Below are 18,233 nucleotides of genomic sequence, written 5' to 3'. Positions count from 1 at the left end.
TGAAGAAAGAATAAAGTTAAGTAAGAATAGTTATCTATTCAAGCAAGGAATAATTTCACACCATTTGGGATAGATTGTTGGGATAGTCTGGGATTGTTGGGATTGTTTGGGATAGTCTTGCTTGTTACTTGTGAGAACAAATTTGGCTTGATCCTCATTATAAAATGAGGAGGTGTGAAGTTGTATTCTCTAGTTAGTAATATAGGTTATGCAGGAAAACACTCTATTAGGTGTATACTAATGCTATACATAGTAGTAGTTGTAACCACAGCTACCAAGAAGTTTTCAATACTGTCTTAGTGTAACACTATTCATATTCAATGTGTTGTGAAGCTTGAGTGTGCTGAATTTGTTCCTTGACTTTGCCAGCTGCTTCTTGGGTTGTTTCAGGCAACTTCACTTACCTCTCTGAATCAGTTTCTTCATCTCTGTTAAAAGATACCTGAAGTATCAGAACATTTATAGATTGCAGAGAATAAAAAAAGTCTAGTCCTATTGTGTCTTTGAGGGTTTTTGAAGTATCTCACTTGTGATAAATGGAAGTGCTTTGACTTCGAGTGTCATTAGAATCTTGTAAGAGTGACTTAGCTCTGTATTTAGTTATAGCAAACAAATACATTTTTTCATTCAATGTGTTTGCAGAATCCAGTCAAAGGGACTCAAGCCTTTGAAGGAGATTTCTTGCTACTGTCAATTCCAAACAACTGATACAGGCAGCAGACACTAATTTTGCACCTACAGTTATTTGCAGGTGCAAAGTGAACCATGTTCCCAGTAGATGTAGAAGGCTTGAAATGTTTTCATTTATTTGTTCAGGTAACACTGAATGCAGCCACTGAGAGATGTGAAAGCATCAGCTAGATCAAGGCTTCTTAAAACTAGGGAACTTAGAATATACCTTACACAAACTGTCGGGGTAAGGGCCTGAATGATCTACATCTCATCAGGTGGTTTTGTTCATTTCGTGGAGGAATGGTGTTGCACTTCTGTATGCAGAGAATGTGTTAATCTCAAAACAATCGATGTCCTAACCAGAAAAAATTATTTAAAAAACCCTGTTTGATCAACGGAGCTGAATCAGAAATCAGAGTTTAGTTTTTACTTTTTTTGTTAATTCATGAGAAGTCATGCTCATATGTATAAACATTAAAATTATTTATTCTTGGATGTCACAAATACTTGCACAGAGTACTTGGGTGAAAATTACATTCTTTGAGAAATGGGAAATACTCATCCCAAACCAGTCCCATTTTCTCTTAACAGACAAGCACAGCCCCAGAACCCACCTCTGATCCTCTTTTCCCACAAAACACTGCTATTACTTCAGTCTCTCAACAACAGTTTGCTTCTACTAAAAGAAGTGTATTTCCAGTGACAACAGTAGGCTTGAACATGTGTCCAGCAGCTCCACTGGGCAGCAGCTGTGTACTCAGGAGGTGTCTTGGAACTGGAACAAGCACATCTACAAACACAGATGCCAAGGCTTTGATGGGGGAGTGATGCCTGGGTGTCCCCTGTGAGAAGTGCCCCTGCAGCCAGATGCAGGGCCCACACCCTGCTGTGGTGCTTCCTCTCACTGGGCTGGCACTTTGGTTTCTCTGCCTGCTGTGGGACTCCCATTCACTGCATTCCATGGTGTGATCTTTATCCCAGTCTTCCTCAGGTATGAGTACTGGATAGCAATGTTTGCAGAAATTCAAGCCTGAAGCCTCTACAATCTGTTGATGTCTTGATTGTATAGATTAGTCTACCTTACTATTTCAGGCTGTAAAAAGTCTCAAGCAGTATTTCATTGTCTGTGTGTTTGTGTCTGTATAGATAATGATGGCCAGAAAAACAATAAAGGGAAACATATGCTTTGCACTGGAATTTTATCTGTTGCATATTATGGCAAAATGGTGCCTTGGTGAACATACTGCTCTGGTGATGAACTTTAATTTCATTAAATGAAATGCACCATATGGTGCAAAATGCTGCTGCTCTACTAGTCTGTTTTGCATATCCTTATATCCTCTTCTTTTTGATATTGTGTGAGGGTGGGAAAGGTATTGTTGGTTAATATAAAATTTCTAATTTATAATACTAGATCTGCATTGTAGTGGATAAATGTTTGCATCCATAAATAATTAAACTTACAGTTTTTCTTGGGAATGAATTATGTCTTAATATTTACATCTGTAACTTTGCATTTGCAAGGACAAACATGAATGCTAGGCTGAAGGTTGCCTGGAAATCTGGTCTTGCATATTCTATGAAAAATATTACTCACATTTCTCACAGGTGAATAAACTGCACGCCTGGATGAATCTAGTTAATTCAATGGTTTAATAAACCTAGAATCCCAATGAGGTTATAACAAATCCCCCTGGTGTCTTGGAGTTATGAGAAAGATGTATAAAATTATATGCAAGCAGAAGAGCTCTTTCTAAATTTGAGGAGTCTTTTGCACATTATTTTTTTGTTCTGTTCACTACGTGAAATAACTTCTCACCTGTGGCTCTGTCATGATAAAGTATTAGATCAATTATTTTTTGAGGGCAATATCTGGGGTCAATTTGCATCTGACTAGATTTTTTTTTTCCATTTGGATAGTTTGTTTATGAAACAATTAAGTAGCATGAAGACAGATGCCTCTTTCTTAATTTCCCTGTGAGAAAGATGGCTGGCATGAAGTGGAAATTTCTGCAGTTCTCTTGTCAGGGAGCTGCACCTTGTCATAAACTACCCCATTTTCAGATGTTAAACACGTGTGGATCCTGGATCAAAATCAATTCCCTAGGTACAAACACAGGAACAGCAAGTTGACTAGGACTAAGTGATTTAGCAAAACAGCTGGAACTAATATAACTGACTAAATTATGATGAATGCCAGTTTAAGGGTCACTGTACTCTGAACTACAACCTGGAAAACTGAGCAATCTAAAGCCTGGTCAATTCTTGGATGAGAAACCTTCTAGGAAGAAAGTATCAGAAAATGATAATTCCATAGTAGGTTTCTTTTGCTGCATTTTGATACAGAAGGGAAATCCTTGGGTAGGAATTGGGTTGGGCTTTTTCAGTATCATGAATGTGTTGTTATTTTACAGGCATTCACAGGGAGAGGATACCCATTCCAAGAAACCTCAGTATGTTGGGTCTATATTTTCTGATGAAAAATAAAGCAGACTCTGCAACTGCATGTTATCATGGAGAGATCCTACTGCACACTCAGGAAAAGGAATTTGTTGTTCTTCACAGCTTCTGAAATGGGGAACAAGTCCTGCCTTCATTATACACTGAGTTAAATAAAAAAAAATGCAGGTAAAGCAATGCCAAGTGCTGAAAATCTCTCTCAAAGATGCACATATACTTTTAGAAATATACATGGAATAAAGTAGCAGACACTCAAATTTTCATTTAATAAAGTTCTGTGGAGTTTAGAGGAAAAATAATGAAGCTGAAGAAAAGCAGGATTGATAAGACTTTCCACTGAATGTATAAAATTGTGATTTTATTAACAGGTGAGGAAGGATAAAATGCACAGAATGGTAGCTAAATATGTGGAAAGCCATATACTCTGCCCTGGTTTAGATGATCCCAAGTATATGAAATTGAAATGTAGCTGAGTTGATTGTGATCTTATATTCATTATACTTCAGCACTGCTGGCAGAATCCCTTCTAACCAAATGAGCATAACATGCTTACTTAGCACTTCCACAAAGCCTTGAGTTTATAATCACAATTAAAGCATTTCTTTTGCAATAATTACACAATCTGATTTGGTCTCTGGTAATAAGAGAAAATTTTAATTCCCCATTCGAATATCAGAAATCCACTTAGTTATAGGTAGTCTCCAGCTCTGTATGTCACCTCTATTAGCATTTATATTCCTCATTGGGTCTGCTCCGTGTACTCTTCTGTACATTTAATGACCATACTTCTAAAATATACCTACAATATCATGTAGGCCATGGCTGGAAACCAGCAAAGCACTTCATTTCTCTCTGCCTTATCTTATTTAGCCCAAAAACGAGTGCAAGTGTGAACAGCAAACTTGCTACATGATGGAGGGTCAGGGCAACAGCCTGAAGAGGCAGCAGCTTTATGTCATCAGCATCTTCATAGTATTCTTTTAGAATCCTATTTCTTTTTAGAAATGAAGACCTGGTTTCCCTACCCACTTCTGGAGCCTGGGTAACTGTCCTGCAAAACTTGCTTCCTCAGCAAAAAGAGGTTCTCCAAGAAAGCAGTGCCCTAAATTCTGCTGTTCACCATTTGAAAGAGGCAGCCAGGTAGAATTTATTTCTCTCAGGAATTTTTATTTTGCTGATTAATTGTTTTCTACACTAGGCTATTATGTTGGTAAAATATTTATAACCATTATGATGAAAATTGCCAGGAAATGAATTCACACAGTCCTGCTACCTTTAGATTTTTATTTTTTTTTTCCCAGGACTTTGAAACACTGCTGTGGTTTTGGCTTGCCTCTCTAGTCTTGCTATTCTTTTCTGTCACACTCAGTAATTGGCCTAATAAAAGGCAGTAACAAGAATTTATTACACCTTGGGCGATACTTGAAACAAACTTTATTTGCTGGAGCAGCACTTTTTATCTACTCGCTGCTGTATATTTTGACAGTCCTTCTAAATATTAAATCTGACTTTATTAAAAGTTAAATCTTTGTGCTTTTTTTGTGATTGCTGCTGTTTTTGCAGTTTCTTAAGCAGACTAGTACATATTACATATATAAACATATCTTTTTAATGAAGCTTTCGGAGAAATAATATAAGCTGTAGCTCTACCTGCTCTATTGCCAGAATCCACAAAAAAGGTACGAATTAAAGACCAGTTTCTATGATACCTTGTAATTTAGTTTTGGAATAATGCACATGATTAATTGAGAGAACAAAGATGAGAACTATTCAACTTTTTCAAGGCTGGGATGTGATGACATCTTCCTCAAGCAATTGATGCCTTTAACATTTTACATTTGCAAAGTGAGAGCAGTAAAATTAAAGCCAGGTTAGATTGTAATGATGTAATTTCCACTTTTGAATCTAGGTTTCTTCCAAATACTGAATGGTGAAACCATAAACTTTATTTTCTAAAAAGGACTTAAGAAACAGCAATACATCATCCTGGAACTGTTTATGCAGGAATTTTTATTCTTTGAAATCTTCCAGTGTTAAAGCAACAAGAAAACATTTATAATGTCCTTTGGTGGAATCTTATTACACTTGTTATATATGTAAACTGATATTCTTTGATGCCAGCACGTTGCCCATACAGAGAAATCTCTGCACAATTAAATGAAAGGGAAAAAGAAAAGGACTAAATAAAAAGTAATAGTTTTCTCTTACCTGATTAGAATTAAATACATTAATAAATTGTCTGGTAACACAAATAGGCAATAATACAAAAAATCTACATTGTACATTATTTCAAGAAAAATAACTTCATTTGAATACAAAAGGATAAATACACTTTTTGTCCTATAGCCACTCTTGTACAGTAGGTGAACACGGCATCTGACTGATGCGGTGCTGCTAAGGTATACAAGGATATGACTGGCTCGAGTTTTATTGAGGGGGCTGTTACACATGTGCATCACTAACATCAGACAAAGAAATCTTTCAACCAACAAGGGTTACAGAGCAACGTTCACTAAAGCACAGGTCGGGAAGGACTCGGGGGCTGAAGCAGGCCAATATGGCAGCTTTACAGATTTCCTTATACCCACAATGCACTGACAGCAAAGAATGCCTTGGTTCGGTCAGTCCACACGCCGGGCGGAGGTCGGAGCGCACCAGAGAGGAGGAGCGAATGTTGCCGGGATTCCCGTCCCGTTCCGGGGCTGTCAAAGCCATGTCAGTCCTGCAGCCAGCGCTGACCCGTCTGACAGAGCCGGCAGCGCCTCTCGAGTCAGGGCTGAGCAGTCTTGACTCGCGGCCCTGTCCGTGACTGCGTGATATGGCTTAGTTCAGTTCGGCCTTCTTACTTTGTATGTGGTTATTTTTACTTTATTTTATTTTATTTCCCTTTTGGGGTTCCAGCGGCGAACGGCTGTGTGTCGTGTCCCGAGCCCAGCCCTGTTGGCAGGCTCAGCAGAGTCCGCAGGCCGCCAGCAGCAGCAGCAGCAGCGGGAGCAGCGGGCCAGGCCCCGCGGGCCGCGCCGCCCGGGCCGAGCTGTGGCTGCAGCCGCCCGGGTCCCGCTCGCACTTGAGCTTCTCGCACAGGATGCCCGTGTAGGCCGGCGGGCACTGGCACCGCACGTTGTTGATGCACGTCCCCCCGTTCTGGCAGTGCAGGAGCTCGTTGTCACACACGTTGGCTGCAAGACAGCAGGGGAAGGGGGGGAGAGAATAGAGAATAAATCTAAAGTTCGTCCACAGCAGAAAGGCACTAAAACCAGAATTGAAGCTCCACCTCCCTCCTCTTCCTGAGACATGTGGAAAGGGGCTGTGCTTTTTCAAACACTAGGATTTTTTTTTTTTTCCTTAAGGCTGTATTCTTGGAAAACCATCTAATTCACTTAACACCACCGACTACGGTATTGATTAATTTTATATGAAGGACTGTTTAATAATGAAATAATAAGAATATTACTACACGTCTCGTGCTAATGTCTGCATCTTTATAGTTATTACTGCACTGGAACTGTAGGTGGTGTGTGTTATATGAAAGGGGCAATGCATCCAGAGCTTTTGGAAAGCATGAACAGTGGTTAAAAATGCAATGTGGCTTTGCTGAAGTTAAAAGATCTGCATGAGAGGGCAAGGTTTTATAATCAAGAACTGCATGTATTAATGATCTGAAAAAATTATGCAGAAAAGGCAAGCACAGGCAAGAAATTCAGCATGCTGTTGGATGGGGATTATATGGTACAAACATCTGGAAATAAAAGATAATGTTATTTCCGTTATAGATCAAATATTTCATTCTAATTAGATTTGCTACATTGGTACATGGCATCTTAAAGCTATCTTAGATATTGTAGCCTGATAGTAACTTCAGGAATCAGATTTGACAAGGGAGTTAAGAGAGAATAATACAGGCAAAACTTTTAGACCTGCATAATATTATATTATATAATATTATAATATTAGAAAAGCTGTCAGCTTTACTTTGTATTGCTTAATATCAATTCAGATATTTCATGGGTGAAAATGCAGAGGCATAAGCAATGTACTACTTAAATGTGTCAATCTGTGTTTTATTTCAGATGATATCACTAGGATGATATGTGTTGGATTACAGCTCTGCCTTCTATAGGGAGGCAGTTTTGGTAAAGGACTTGCACCTATGATCCTGATAGAAGGTAACAGTAAAAATTTTAACTTAGAGAATTAGGGAAAAGATTATTTGTTTAAGAAACAGACTCAACATCATATAATGTTTATGTATACCTTAGCCTGAAAATACCCTAAATAATTCAGAATAGAGAAAGTTTTGTTAATTTTATCTTAAACATTACAGTTTATTGCTACAAAGAAGTACAATTTTGCAAATGTTAATTCACTTATTTTTAAATGCAGTCCAAATATCAAGAGAACTACTAGTGAAATGGTCTAGGTTCTTAAGTGGTGTAGTTCTGCATAAATCTGTACAATTTTGTGCACCACTAATCACATTGGTGATTTTATCTGTCCTGGCTTGCTTTCAGAAAAACTACTTTCTCACCCTAGAAGGTCTCTCCAACAACTGCTTTCTGATGCTCTGCATCCAAGTGGAGCGAATAATGCAATATGTTGGAAACTTGTAGATGCAATTAAGAAGGACCAGGAAATAATTATATATATATTTAGTGATTCCTTTAGCAATCAAGGGTTTTTACTAAGAGCTATGGATTTAATATTGTTGTCCAGTTTCTGAATTGCAATGGAAAAAAATTAATAGTAAGGTACAAGAACACTTTTTGTTGATGATTCTACATCTGAATTTTAATGTTAATTAGAAAAAATGTGCAAGAAACAGTAAGTCACCACCAAATAAATGTGATGAGATTAACAATCCAGAAAACACCATCGTAGCAGGCAGAAAAAATTATCTGCATTTTAAAAGTCAATATTTGCATTACATCTCTTATAACTGAGGTTATGTATCTTTGAAGTTGCTTTTATTATTCAGATGGTATGTATTTAGTCATCTTAATATGCAAAATCAAAGTACTTTATCTGATGGTACAGCTACTGGATCTGCATGTTCTAGACTATTCATTGCTGGGATGCTTCCTACAGTTCAGGCAGTGCAAATTGTGACATATCTGCCCCATCAGTACAGACCCTTGTTTGCCTTGACAAACTCAGTGGGAGTCAATAGTTCATTAAATACCACTTCTTAAACAGCAGAGGAGATGTTTCACTTCACATCTTGCCTGGAATAATTAATCCAAATTTTCTCAAGTATTAAGTAAACCATATTTTAAAAAATGTATTATGAAACAAATATCTTTTCTATTTTAAATTTTATTCTATAGACTGTAGCCTGTTATTTAAAGAGGCCCTTAGCCCAGATCTGATCTGTATTACAGGTGGCTGGAGATGGGGGGCTGAAGAGGTGTTTTGCTCCATGCTGGCTTTTTTAGCTGACACACTCAGGCAGACTGCTACCAAATGCTTCTAAACACTGCCATCTACAAAATTCTGGATAAAATGTTATAGATGATGATTTCTAAATTTTTGAAATGTGCTTAAAGAAGGGATGGATCAAAAGCTTTATCATTATTCTTATAATGCTTTTAAATGTTTGCCCACAGGAATGCGGGTAGATTTTATTGTTCTTATCAAAATGCTGTATAGCTGCAAATTCTGCAATTGTTGATCTTGTATTGCCACACCTTTCCTAATTTTGTGCTTGTATCTCTTTCTCTTGCACACATGACATGTATGCACATATATGTATTTTGTAGATAGCAATTGTGTTAGGAATTTAAGGAAGTTAAATGAAAAAAATCTGGAAATGTTATGAAATCCCATTACTTTTTGCCAATTTTGTTTTAATTTTATTCTGACCAGCTTTAATACCATTTTCACCTTTCTGAAAGCATAGTCAGGATTACTTTCAAAACTTTAATATTGTCTAATATATATCTGAATGGCATCAGGTACCAAGTTCTGACCAAAGAGTGAAACATGGAAAAAGTGACACAAGTAAAACACCTAATTCTGAAGTCATCAAATTGAAGTCTATTAAGACCTATGTGGCTGAACTAGCTGTGGGTTTGCTGGCAGATCTTCCTTAATTAGAAGCCAGAACATCAAACTGGTCACTTAAGAACCAAGACAGGTATCTCATTTGTTTTGGAGAGCTTTACAGGCCTTTTTGAGGGATATTTCTGAGCACAGTCTCCAGATCTGTGCTACTGCATGAAGTGAAATATTTAAAGTAAACTAAAGAAAATTGCTTTAAAGTTATTCTCATAATTCATCAATTTACAATCCAACTGTGATCCAATTATAGTATCTTTAAAACACTTCACAAAGGAGACAGAAAAAAAGGCCTTGCCATATGTCACAAAATATTCTTGATCTTTAATTTGGGAATAAATAAATTTGGGGATGGAATAAAAAAGGAAAACAAGGGAAAAATACCCATCTTCGAGCCGGCTCAAGGGGTAGTCTTAGCCTGTCACAGATGTACTAGTGTTTCACAGAATTTATATTGGGTATTAAATGAAGAATTGTGAGTAACACAGCTGTTTGACAAATGACTACTTTCCTCTTAAATGTTCAAATCTGAATAATACATGAAAGTTCCCGAGTCTCTCCAAAACTCAACTTCAATATCTTTGCAGCTTCTTGAAAGAAGAGTTATACAGCTCTGGCTGATTTTAGTTGTGAAGCAGCAACAGAGAGAGAGAAGCAGAAATGCAGGTGTTGCTCTCTTCAGTCTGGAGGGGCACCTCGGGCACAGCCTTGTGATCTTGGCTTAGGGACCTTCTGGTTGCTGTGTCTGGGCAGCTGCACAGCACATGCCCAGGGCTTTAGGTCTGCCCACTGCCCAGACAGAAAAACAAGATGCCACTGAACTTAAATCCAGTTTCTTCTATACTCCTCTCTTTCCCAAAGGCTATCCAAAAGGGGAGAAAATAAAATTTCTACCTTTCTTTGTGCTACCTTAATTTTTGTACAGCTTGCCTACACTAGCATCTTATTCAGGTGGGACAGGCTATTGACACAGTTTTTGAGCTGGGATAGATAGTGTTCTCTTTCTGCATCAAAATCTTGATTTATGATGAAATTTTCTTTGTGGGAACAACAAAAAGATCATTAATGATAAAGTCATAGAAAGAAAATAAATATTAGTGGTCCTTGCTTCCTTTCTTGAATTCTGAAGACTTAAAATTTAAACAATGTTTTCTATGTTTGCTTCTATCACTATTTTTCTTCAGTGTGCTCCTTTTGTGGCATCATTTGTTACAGCCTCTCTTTCCCTCTCTTTTTAAACCATCCCTTCACTTTCCTCCTTTTTGTCTCCCAGATCATGAGTATCACAGTCCCTGGACAGGTTGGTGGATTGACAGCTCTGAATATATTACACAAAATATTTGTCTTTTCTAAAGCACTGATGCAAGCTTTGCCTGATTTCTGCTGCAGTGAATTTTCCATACTGTTTGTCAGTGGTTTTTGTGACTGGCACTACTGAATTTTTGACCTTGGATTCCATCCATTGTTCATAATTTTGAGAGTATGCAGGTCTCATGGCTGAAGAAATTATTCTTAGCTGTTTTTGTCTTTAGTGCATCTGTTTCCTTGGTACTTCTTGTTTAGTTAAGAATATTACTTGAACTCATGAATGAGGAAGATTTCAGCACACGTGCTAACAGAATATTCTGTCTGTGCATAAGTGAATAAAAACCCAGCATAGTGAAACCCATGTTTTCAGTAATGATGTTTATAGGTAGGTCCAACATATGCAGTGGCTGTCTATATGTAGACACTGAACAGCACATTGAAATGCCATGAAAAAATTGGGAGGTTTTGTCTCACTGCATAAATAAGTTCAGTAAATCCAGGCCAACCACAACCGATTTCTTGTCAAATGCAGAATTAGTTCCTATGAAAACTATGAGGAGCCTGTAACTAACATGCATTATTCTCTAAAACTGTGATCACTTAATCAATAAATGGTAAAAACAATCTCAGAATAGAAAAGAAATTGCACGGAATGAAGCTTGTGTGTATGCCTTATAAGAATGTGGGCATCTACACACATATATATAGCAAGAAAACCTCTGCAGTTGTGACAATATTTGCAATATTTTTCCCACAGTTTGTCAAATAGGCAGAAATGGAATTAGGGAATGCAAAAGACTTTGTCTCATTCAAATGCAAAGGTGTGAAATTCTTTCCAGTTGTATCCAGTTGCATATTCCAGTTGAACATAAGTGACCGCAATCAAAATACTTCAAATTGCCAGAGTCAGCAATGAATATCTTCATTATTTGGAAAAAATATCCTAAAAATACAATATATACTTGCTGTGTGTTGAAGGTCTCTACGTGGAACTCCACTGACTCATGAGATGTCACCCATACAGAATGCATGTCAGGTAAGAGGATATAAGGGCATGGGGAAAACAGAAGGAGTCAGGCTTCTCCTGAAAGGTTACAGTTCGTGTTGCACAGCACATGATAAAACTTCAAGTTTTTATAGCTTAAATATCTTACTCATTTGAATAACCAGTGACTAATGACTGAGTTGAAGGCTTTGTCACTGAGATTTCTTCCCCTGCCTGTCTTCCAATTTAGAAGTACTTACTTTATTCTAATTTTTAGAATTTAATTTATTGTTACCATTTACATTACTGCCAAATGGCTTTAAAATGTTTTGCTACCATGAATATTTGTCAGTGTTGATCAGCCTTCTTCAGTGCTTTGAATCCACGAACATACCTGATATGAAAAACAGCTACTGCTCTTATAAATGAGATATTCATAATAATTTCTTTGATTGGAAGTGACACTAATCCAACATTTGCCGTAGCAGTAAAATTATCTTAGGATACTGTCAAATCAAGACAAGGCAGATGCTTTGATAGCATGAAAATAAAACTGGTTTGCACTTACCTACCAAAGCACAGTCTTAAGCTAAGACAAAATAAATCACTGCAGACAAGTACAAGCCTAAAGCGTATCCTACTGTGTCAAAATTATGGTCCCAAAATGACAAACATTAATACGAAGATCTCTGGTGCAAAGTTGAAACAGTGTTGTGATTAATTATATTGCCAGCAATACAAGGAAATAAACATTGACCAAGTGAGAGTAGTTTCTAAAGGCAGACATCTCCATCTTGACTTGTCTTAGAAATGCTGGTTAGAAGCACAGTTGAAATGACACTTGCTTTTTTATCAAAGCAGTTTTATTAAGTGCTCAGAGAGTAAATGAATAGAGGAGTAGTGGAGATACTGTGTTCACTGAAAATTTCTAGTAGAATTTTTAGATTGTTTGCCTACATGATTTTTCTGCACAACCTGGATTTTTCAAAGCCAAACCAGTTCTAATCAAATTGCAGGTGAAATCTTCAGAGTTTCTCCAAGATGATGTCGCTATTACTCAGAGTTCTGCCCAGCACACAGCCAGAGAATGGATGGTGATTCCTCTGTCCTGCATATAGGCAGCAATTTATCCTACCATCCACAGGGGTAAGCTTAGTTGATTATGTCTCACCACTGAAAGTACAAAATCCTGTACAGAATATGTGGGGGTTTTAACCATGGTATGAGGATAGCACAGGTAGAAAGTTACTGTTTTTCACAGGTTGTGTCTGTGCTTTCTCATTTTTTATCTCCATTCTTAATCTAAAATCCTTGGATTTAATTAATAAAAAATAATGAGAAGAAATACATCTAACCTCTCAAAGGACACAGGGGAGAACTGAATTTTGGAATCAACACTCTCACATGACAGCCATAGCAGCTTTGGTAGAAACTACATGTGACTGTGTATTAAAATGGATGAAAAAAAATCCAGATTTAGTTACCTAAGATTTATAGTTGAACTAATACCTTTCAGTCTTCCTTGGTTTCAGGAAATGAATGATTTAACCTTTCAGTGTTCTGATTTTGGTGGTTCCAATTTTATACTTCTACAAAAGAGGATGATTCCCAAAGTGGGGGAAGAAATATTTCCCTATTCTTTTTATTGCTTTGCTTATGAAGGAGCATCACTGAATTGGTATGACCCTGATCATACTTTAGGGTAATCTCAGGAGAGCAATAAACTACATATCAGCTTTTGTTGCTCAAAAGGGACTACATGCCCCTATCATTCATATTCCACTTACAAAGCTGTAAGCTGCAGTGCCATTATTTCTCTCTGCCTGGAGAAAAATGAACATTCTTACATGATCTGTCTTCTCTTTCCTTAACTAGGAAAAGAAGCGGTTATAACTACAGAGTCGCTGGGTTTTTTCCTATTGCCAACAGCAAGGTCAGGGTTTAGATGTAACCACTATCAATAAAAACTGGTTAAGCACAAAAAGTGCTCAGATGCAAAAGATGAAGTCATCAGAAGGCCCTATGAATGATTGGAGGATGGGATTTGGTTCCCTAACTACAAGCAGTCACTGCCCTTAGCTGTGCCAGGAGGCATTTCAGAGATGTACACAGAGCTGGCAGGTGTGTGCAGGAGCTCTGGGAGCTTTGCATGGGGAGCAGTGTTGGGAGCTCCTGGTCCTGCTGTGCTGGCAGGCTCTGCCTGGTGCAGCTCCCCCAGCTGAGGCACAGCTTCCCTGCTGCACCTGAGCTCTGCAGCCTGTGCCTGATCCCCTGGCTGCCACTGGAGCTGCTCTGCTTCCCTGGCCTGAGGAACTCTGTCCTGCTGTCCCTCAATCTTCTGTCCTGCTGTCCCTCACCTCTTCTGTCCTGCTTCTGGCTTGATGGCACTCTGGGGAACACCCAGCTGCCACTGCTCCTGAGACATCTATGGCCAGTTCAGTCCTAGCCAAAGGGCTGGCAGGGTGACCTTGCCTGCACAGCAGCATCTTCTGCTTCATGTGCAACAACAGGATTTTCTTGGAATTTCCCAAGAACTGTGAAACAGACCTGCAACAAGTATTGCTTTTATAGAGCACAAAACCACAGGAGAAAGTCTGGAAAGCAAACCGAAGCAGGATCATGCAAAGGTCAGCAATTCAAATACATGATTATGAATTATATAAAAGGTTGAATGGTCCTGCATCCTTGGCTGCTAAGGTGTTGGATTTGGAATAATGTTATGGACAAAAAAAAAAAAAAAAAAAAAGGCAAGGAATTTGTATTTGTTTACAGAGACAATAGTTTCTCTTTTGGTTATGTTTCCCAGTGGACTTTCAAAATCCATGAAATAGTCCTAACACTTGTTACTTTATTTGGCAGCAAAACCAGACAAGATAATCACAACTGAAAATACTTACCAATGATTTGGGGGATTGGAATTATTCCAATGAGTATTTTCCTAATTTTTTTTGGAGAAGGGGTAAAAGAGTGACAGAATGTGTTCTTGATGGCTTCTATTAATAATCACTGCTATTCTAAAGTTATTTGTGATCTAAAATAATTTGAAAGTTGCAAACTTTCTTCTCACTACTTTGGCTGAAAGCCAATTGCTCAGGTAAAAAACCTGCTGGAAATACATGTTATGGTCAACTTCTAAACTACATAAACCAGCATTTGTGATGGAAACACCAACAGTCTTTAATTGCACTGTAATAAATATCAAAGGTATTAAAGTATATAAAGAGACAGGTACGTAACTAAATGGAAGTGTGACTTATCAGCTCTTTTACAGTGGCCACAAGGAAAGGTAAATCCAAGTTTGTATTTACATATTATTATGTATTCCTTCTGTGTGCATTTGTCAAAAGAAAGGTTCAAGATACCAGGACAATGTTCTCCTACCGGAGACCAAAACACCAGTGTGCAAAGTTAATGGTATAGAATCTGTCAGGAGATGAACATTCAGAATTAATGTGAACATTAGTTACAATGCAAAGGCAAAGGTAAAACATTTGCATAATTCCTACAACATGTATGAAGTGAGGGATGGGGCTTTTTGTTCAAGTAACAATGCTGGCAATCAGGAGATCTTTCTGAATCTACACTGATTTATTGTTTTGAGTGTGGATGAAATGCTGCAGAGTGCTTTTGCTGAGCCAGCTTTAGAATGGGGATAAAAACACTTCTCTATAGGTGTCAAAGCTTTTCAGAGTAAAACTTCTTATTGCTAGTGAACAATGGGGAAGTTGATGCCAAGGAAAGTCCAATGAGTTGCCTGTGCAAACAAAAGGAGGGAATGATGCAGGTCCTGTGAATATCTGCTCTATTTACTACATTGCACTGCTGATTAGATAAATGCAATAGCAGAGTTGATTATTGTTTCCAGGGGAGTTTGCTGACAGTCAGCTTTAAAAAGGTTTCTAAACCATGAAGTGTAAAAAAAGGACTGCAATCTTGTCCAATTGTCATATGTGATTGCATAAAACGATTAAATACTCTGACAATCTCAAATACCAATGTCGTGTAATGTATCTCCTAATCTCACCTATAAGAACTTCAGCTGCTTCATATTCATACATAAGGAACAGAGTAAAGATTTGCAAATTTTTTAATCCACTCTGCTTCATCTGATTTATAAAAAATATTACCTATTATTGTCTATTTTTGTATTACAGTAAAATTAAAAAATGAATTCAACAGGCAGATTCTTATATCCTAATTCCTGTCTGAGATCTGCCTGATGATAACCTGCTCTCTTGTGAGTGGGATTTTAATTGGTGCAATGCTTTACTTTTCCACTCTTCATCAGAATACCAATAAGATGATTCAAACAGCTGGCATGTTTCACTCTGCAAAAATAAGAACTAATAAATTAATGTATCAAATAATTAAAGCTATTAGTTGCTTCATGCTAGTTTTCATCAACAATATTTATTGCTACACACAAGACTTGCTTCGGGTTATCATTGTGCATTTATCTTCATGACAGAGCAACCATTAGATGGGAAACCCCAGATAACAGATGCTCTCTTTCCAACACAATCTTCTTCAGGCTCACCAGTTTTTCTGTAGTGTTTTACCCAGGTGTAACCAATGTCATAGTCTTAGCCAGCGCTTTTTTTACCTGAAAACATTTAAAAAACTGACTTATCACACAATTCAACAAAAACGTCTGAAAGATGTTCGTTATTACACACCAACCAATAGAGCTGAATCAGGCACACAAGTAACCTACAGATTTTTCAGAATATTGATATGCAGGCTACCACTAATAAATTGTTGCAATAGTAACAGAATTATATTAATCTTGTTTAATCAACTTGAAAGTTTTGCTACAATGTAGAAAATGATCTGAATAAACATAGACCTGTTTTAGAGAGTACATAGCACGGTTTGTTTGGGATAATGTCTGAGAAGTTCTTTCTACCAGTATAACTAAGGATAATGTCTCTAACTATGGATTTGCTTACTATGTTGGAATTGCTTACTATGATAAAGTGTTAAGATAATTCAGGATATTAAAAAGATCAGAGTATTTTTAAATATTCTCATGAGTAAGTGTTGTTTCCCTGTGAGCTTTATATGGTCCTAGCATTACTTTTGACATGCTGATTAATGTACTTATATTTCTATTTATCAATTTTGATGCACAAATGTATTAAAATTTAATTATAAAAAAAGACTGAAATAACCTGGGATCCTTCAGGAACAGATAACTGCCAAATGCAATTTCACTTCAAAGTACTTTCTTTATTTTCTTTAAAATGATTTTCTCCAATTTTTAGTTTGTCAAGTCATGCCAGAGTTGAAAAATACCAAGGATATCTCCATTAACTGTGATCAAATAAATTACTCCAGATAGTGTGTTAGATATTTCTAAAGATATGTTGTATCAATAGCTTTAAATTTAATGATGGAGAGAAGTAGTTGTGTTACTTAAAAAGTCCTCCACCTGCATTTAAGACTGAGAAACCAAGATCTTAGTCATTTTCTCCTGCTCTTGAGAGGCCATGTGTACAGCAATGTCACAAATCTCTGTTTTGGAAAAGGTAGGGTCACGCAAAAAATGCTAAATTTTTATGAAAATGTACTTTTAGACTGTACTTTTAAAACATAATGTCTGACTATATTTATTTTAGAACTCTCAGTGAAGAAGCAGACAAATTTTGGCACAACAGAACTGAGATGGTGATGAATCAGTATTTCCTGGCAAGTTTATCTCATTGGGTCCAGTCCTGTCATCTGCCCCAGAGAACCCTCTACATTACATAATATGAACTCCCACGACTCCTATCACATGTTTGTCCTTCTCTTCCAGCAGCCTTGGCAGGGATGGCAATGGAAATCTGACTGATCAGATCCCACTCTGCATTCCTTGACATTGACTCCTGTGGCAGGCGGGTATTTGCAACACGCCTGTGCTGCTGGCTGCATGTGCTAGTGGAGGGCAAGGCAAGGCTGTCATTCCAGGTAGGATGAATTTTTGTAGGCCTGGAGCATTGTGAGGGACAAACACTGGGGGTGAACAACGATGAAGCCTCCTCCTGCTCCATGGAGCCCCAAGGCAAGCAGGGCTGGCAAGCATGGCCAGGCAGCACAGTGCCTGCTCAGGTTTCCAACAGGCCCCAGAGTGAAGTGAGGGCATGACAGCAGTGTGAAAGGCAAAGGTTTTCTGCTGTGAGACAGCATTTCTGAAGTGGTAACATGGCAGATCTGAGTGGGATGCTGGTTTTCTGAAGACTGCCAGAAAGCTACAGAATGAGTAGCTGTTTAGCTAAAACAGCAGGAGGAGTGCTAAAGGGAAGTAGTTGGAACTGGAACAGAGGGGTTTGGGCTAAAGCCAGGGCGGGTGGGAGTAGGTGAGGGAGGTGCTCAACACATCTTAGCTGGCTGAATGTTTTGTATTTGCAAAACACTCAGGGTCCTTCTAATGGCGCAGTGCAGCGTGGGCTGCAGCATCATCACTAAGTTGTCGTGTTCCCACTGAATAAAAGATATAACTGGAGTACACTTCTCTAAGCGTCATTGCACTTTGTTTTAAATCAGTAATGGTTTAGCATGAACTAACAAAGCTCTCAGGTCATTGCAGAAAAATTATTGCAGTATATGGCTTCATTTTGACAGGTGGTGTAAATCTCAACCTAAATTTCCGTACCTTTGCAGAAGTTATGCAGTATACGTGGGACCTTTCATATTTCTCCCCAGTTGTGTATCAAAGGACATGTGTGTAAACATAATTGTAAGCATTCCAAAGCATCCAGCTCAATTTTTGAGA

General features: G+C 37.9%; 1 protein-coding gene across 6 annotated transcripts in view; it reads right to left on the bottom strand.

The window, feature by feature from the left end:
- Positions 1-5,974: 5,974 nt before the first annotated feature.
- Positions 5,975-18,233, bottom strand: part of NTNG1 (netrin G1) — a 144,081-nt gene continuing 131,822 nt past the window's right edge. For all 6 annotated transcript variants that reach the window (XM_083867093.1, XM_083867091.1, XM_083867094.1 and 3 more), the window contains one exon: positions 5,975-6,311. In XM_083867093.1, coding sequence (XP_083723219.1) covers positions 6,082-6,311 — 230 coding nt within the window. In that variant the 3' untranslated portion in view covers positions 5,975-6,081. The remainder of the gene's footprint in view (positions 6,312-18,233) is intronic.

This window comes from Zosterops lateralis (genome assembly GCF_965231275.1).
Source record: "Zosterops lateralis genome assembly, chromosome: 9".
In the NCBI taxonomy this organism is placed as follows: domain Eukaryota; kingdom Metazoa; phylum Chordata; class Aves; order Passeriformes; family Zosteropidae; genus Zosterops; species Zosterops lateralis.
The sequence above is the reverse complement of the archived record's forward strand: the minus strand, read 5'-3'. Positions and strand labels throughout refer to the sequence as shown.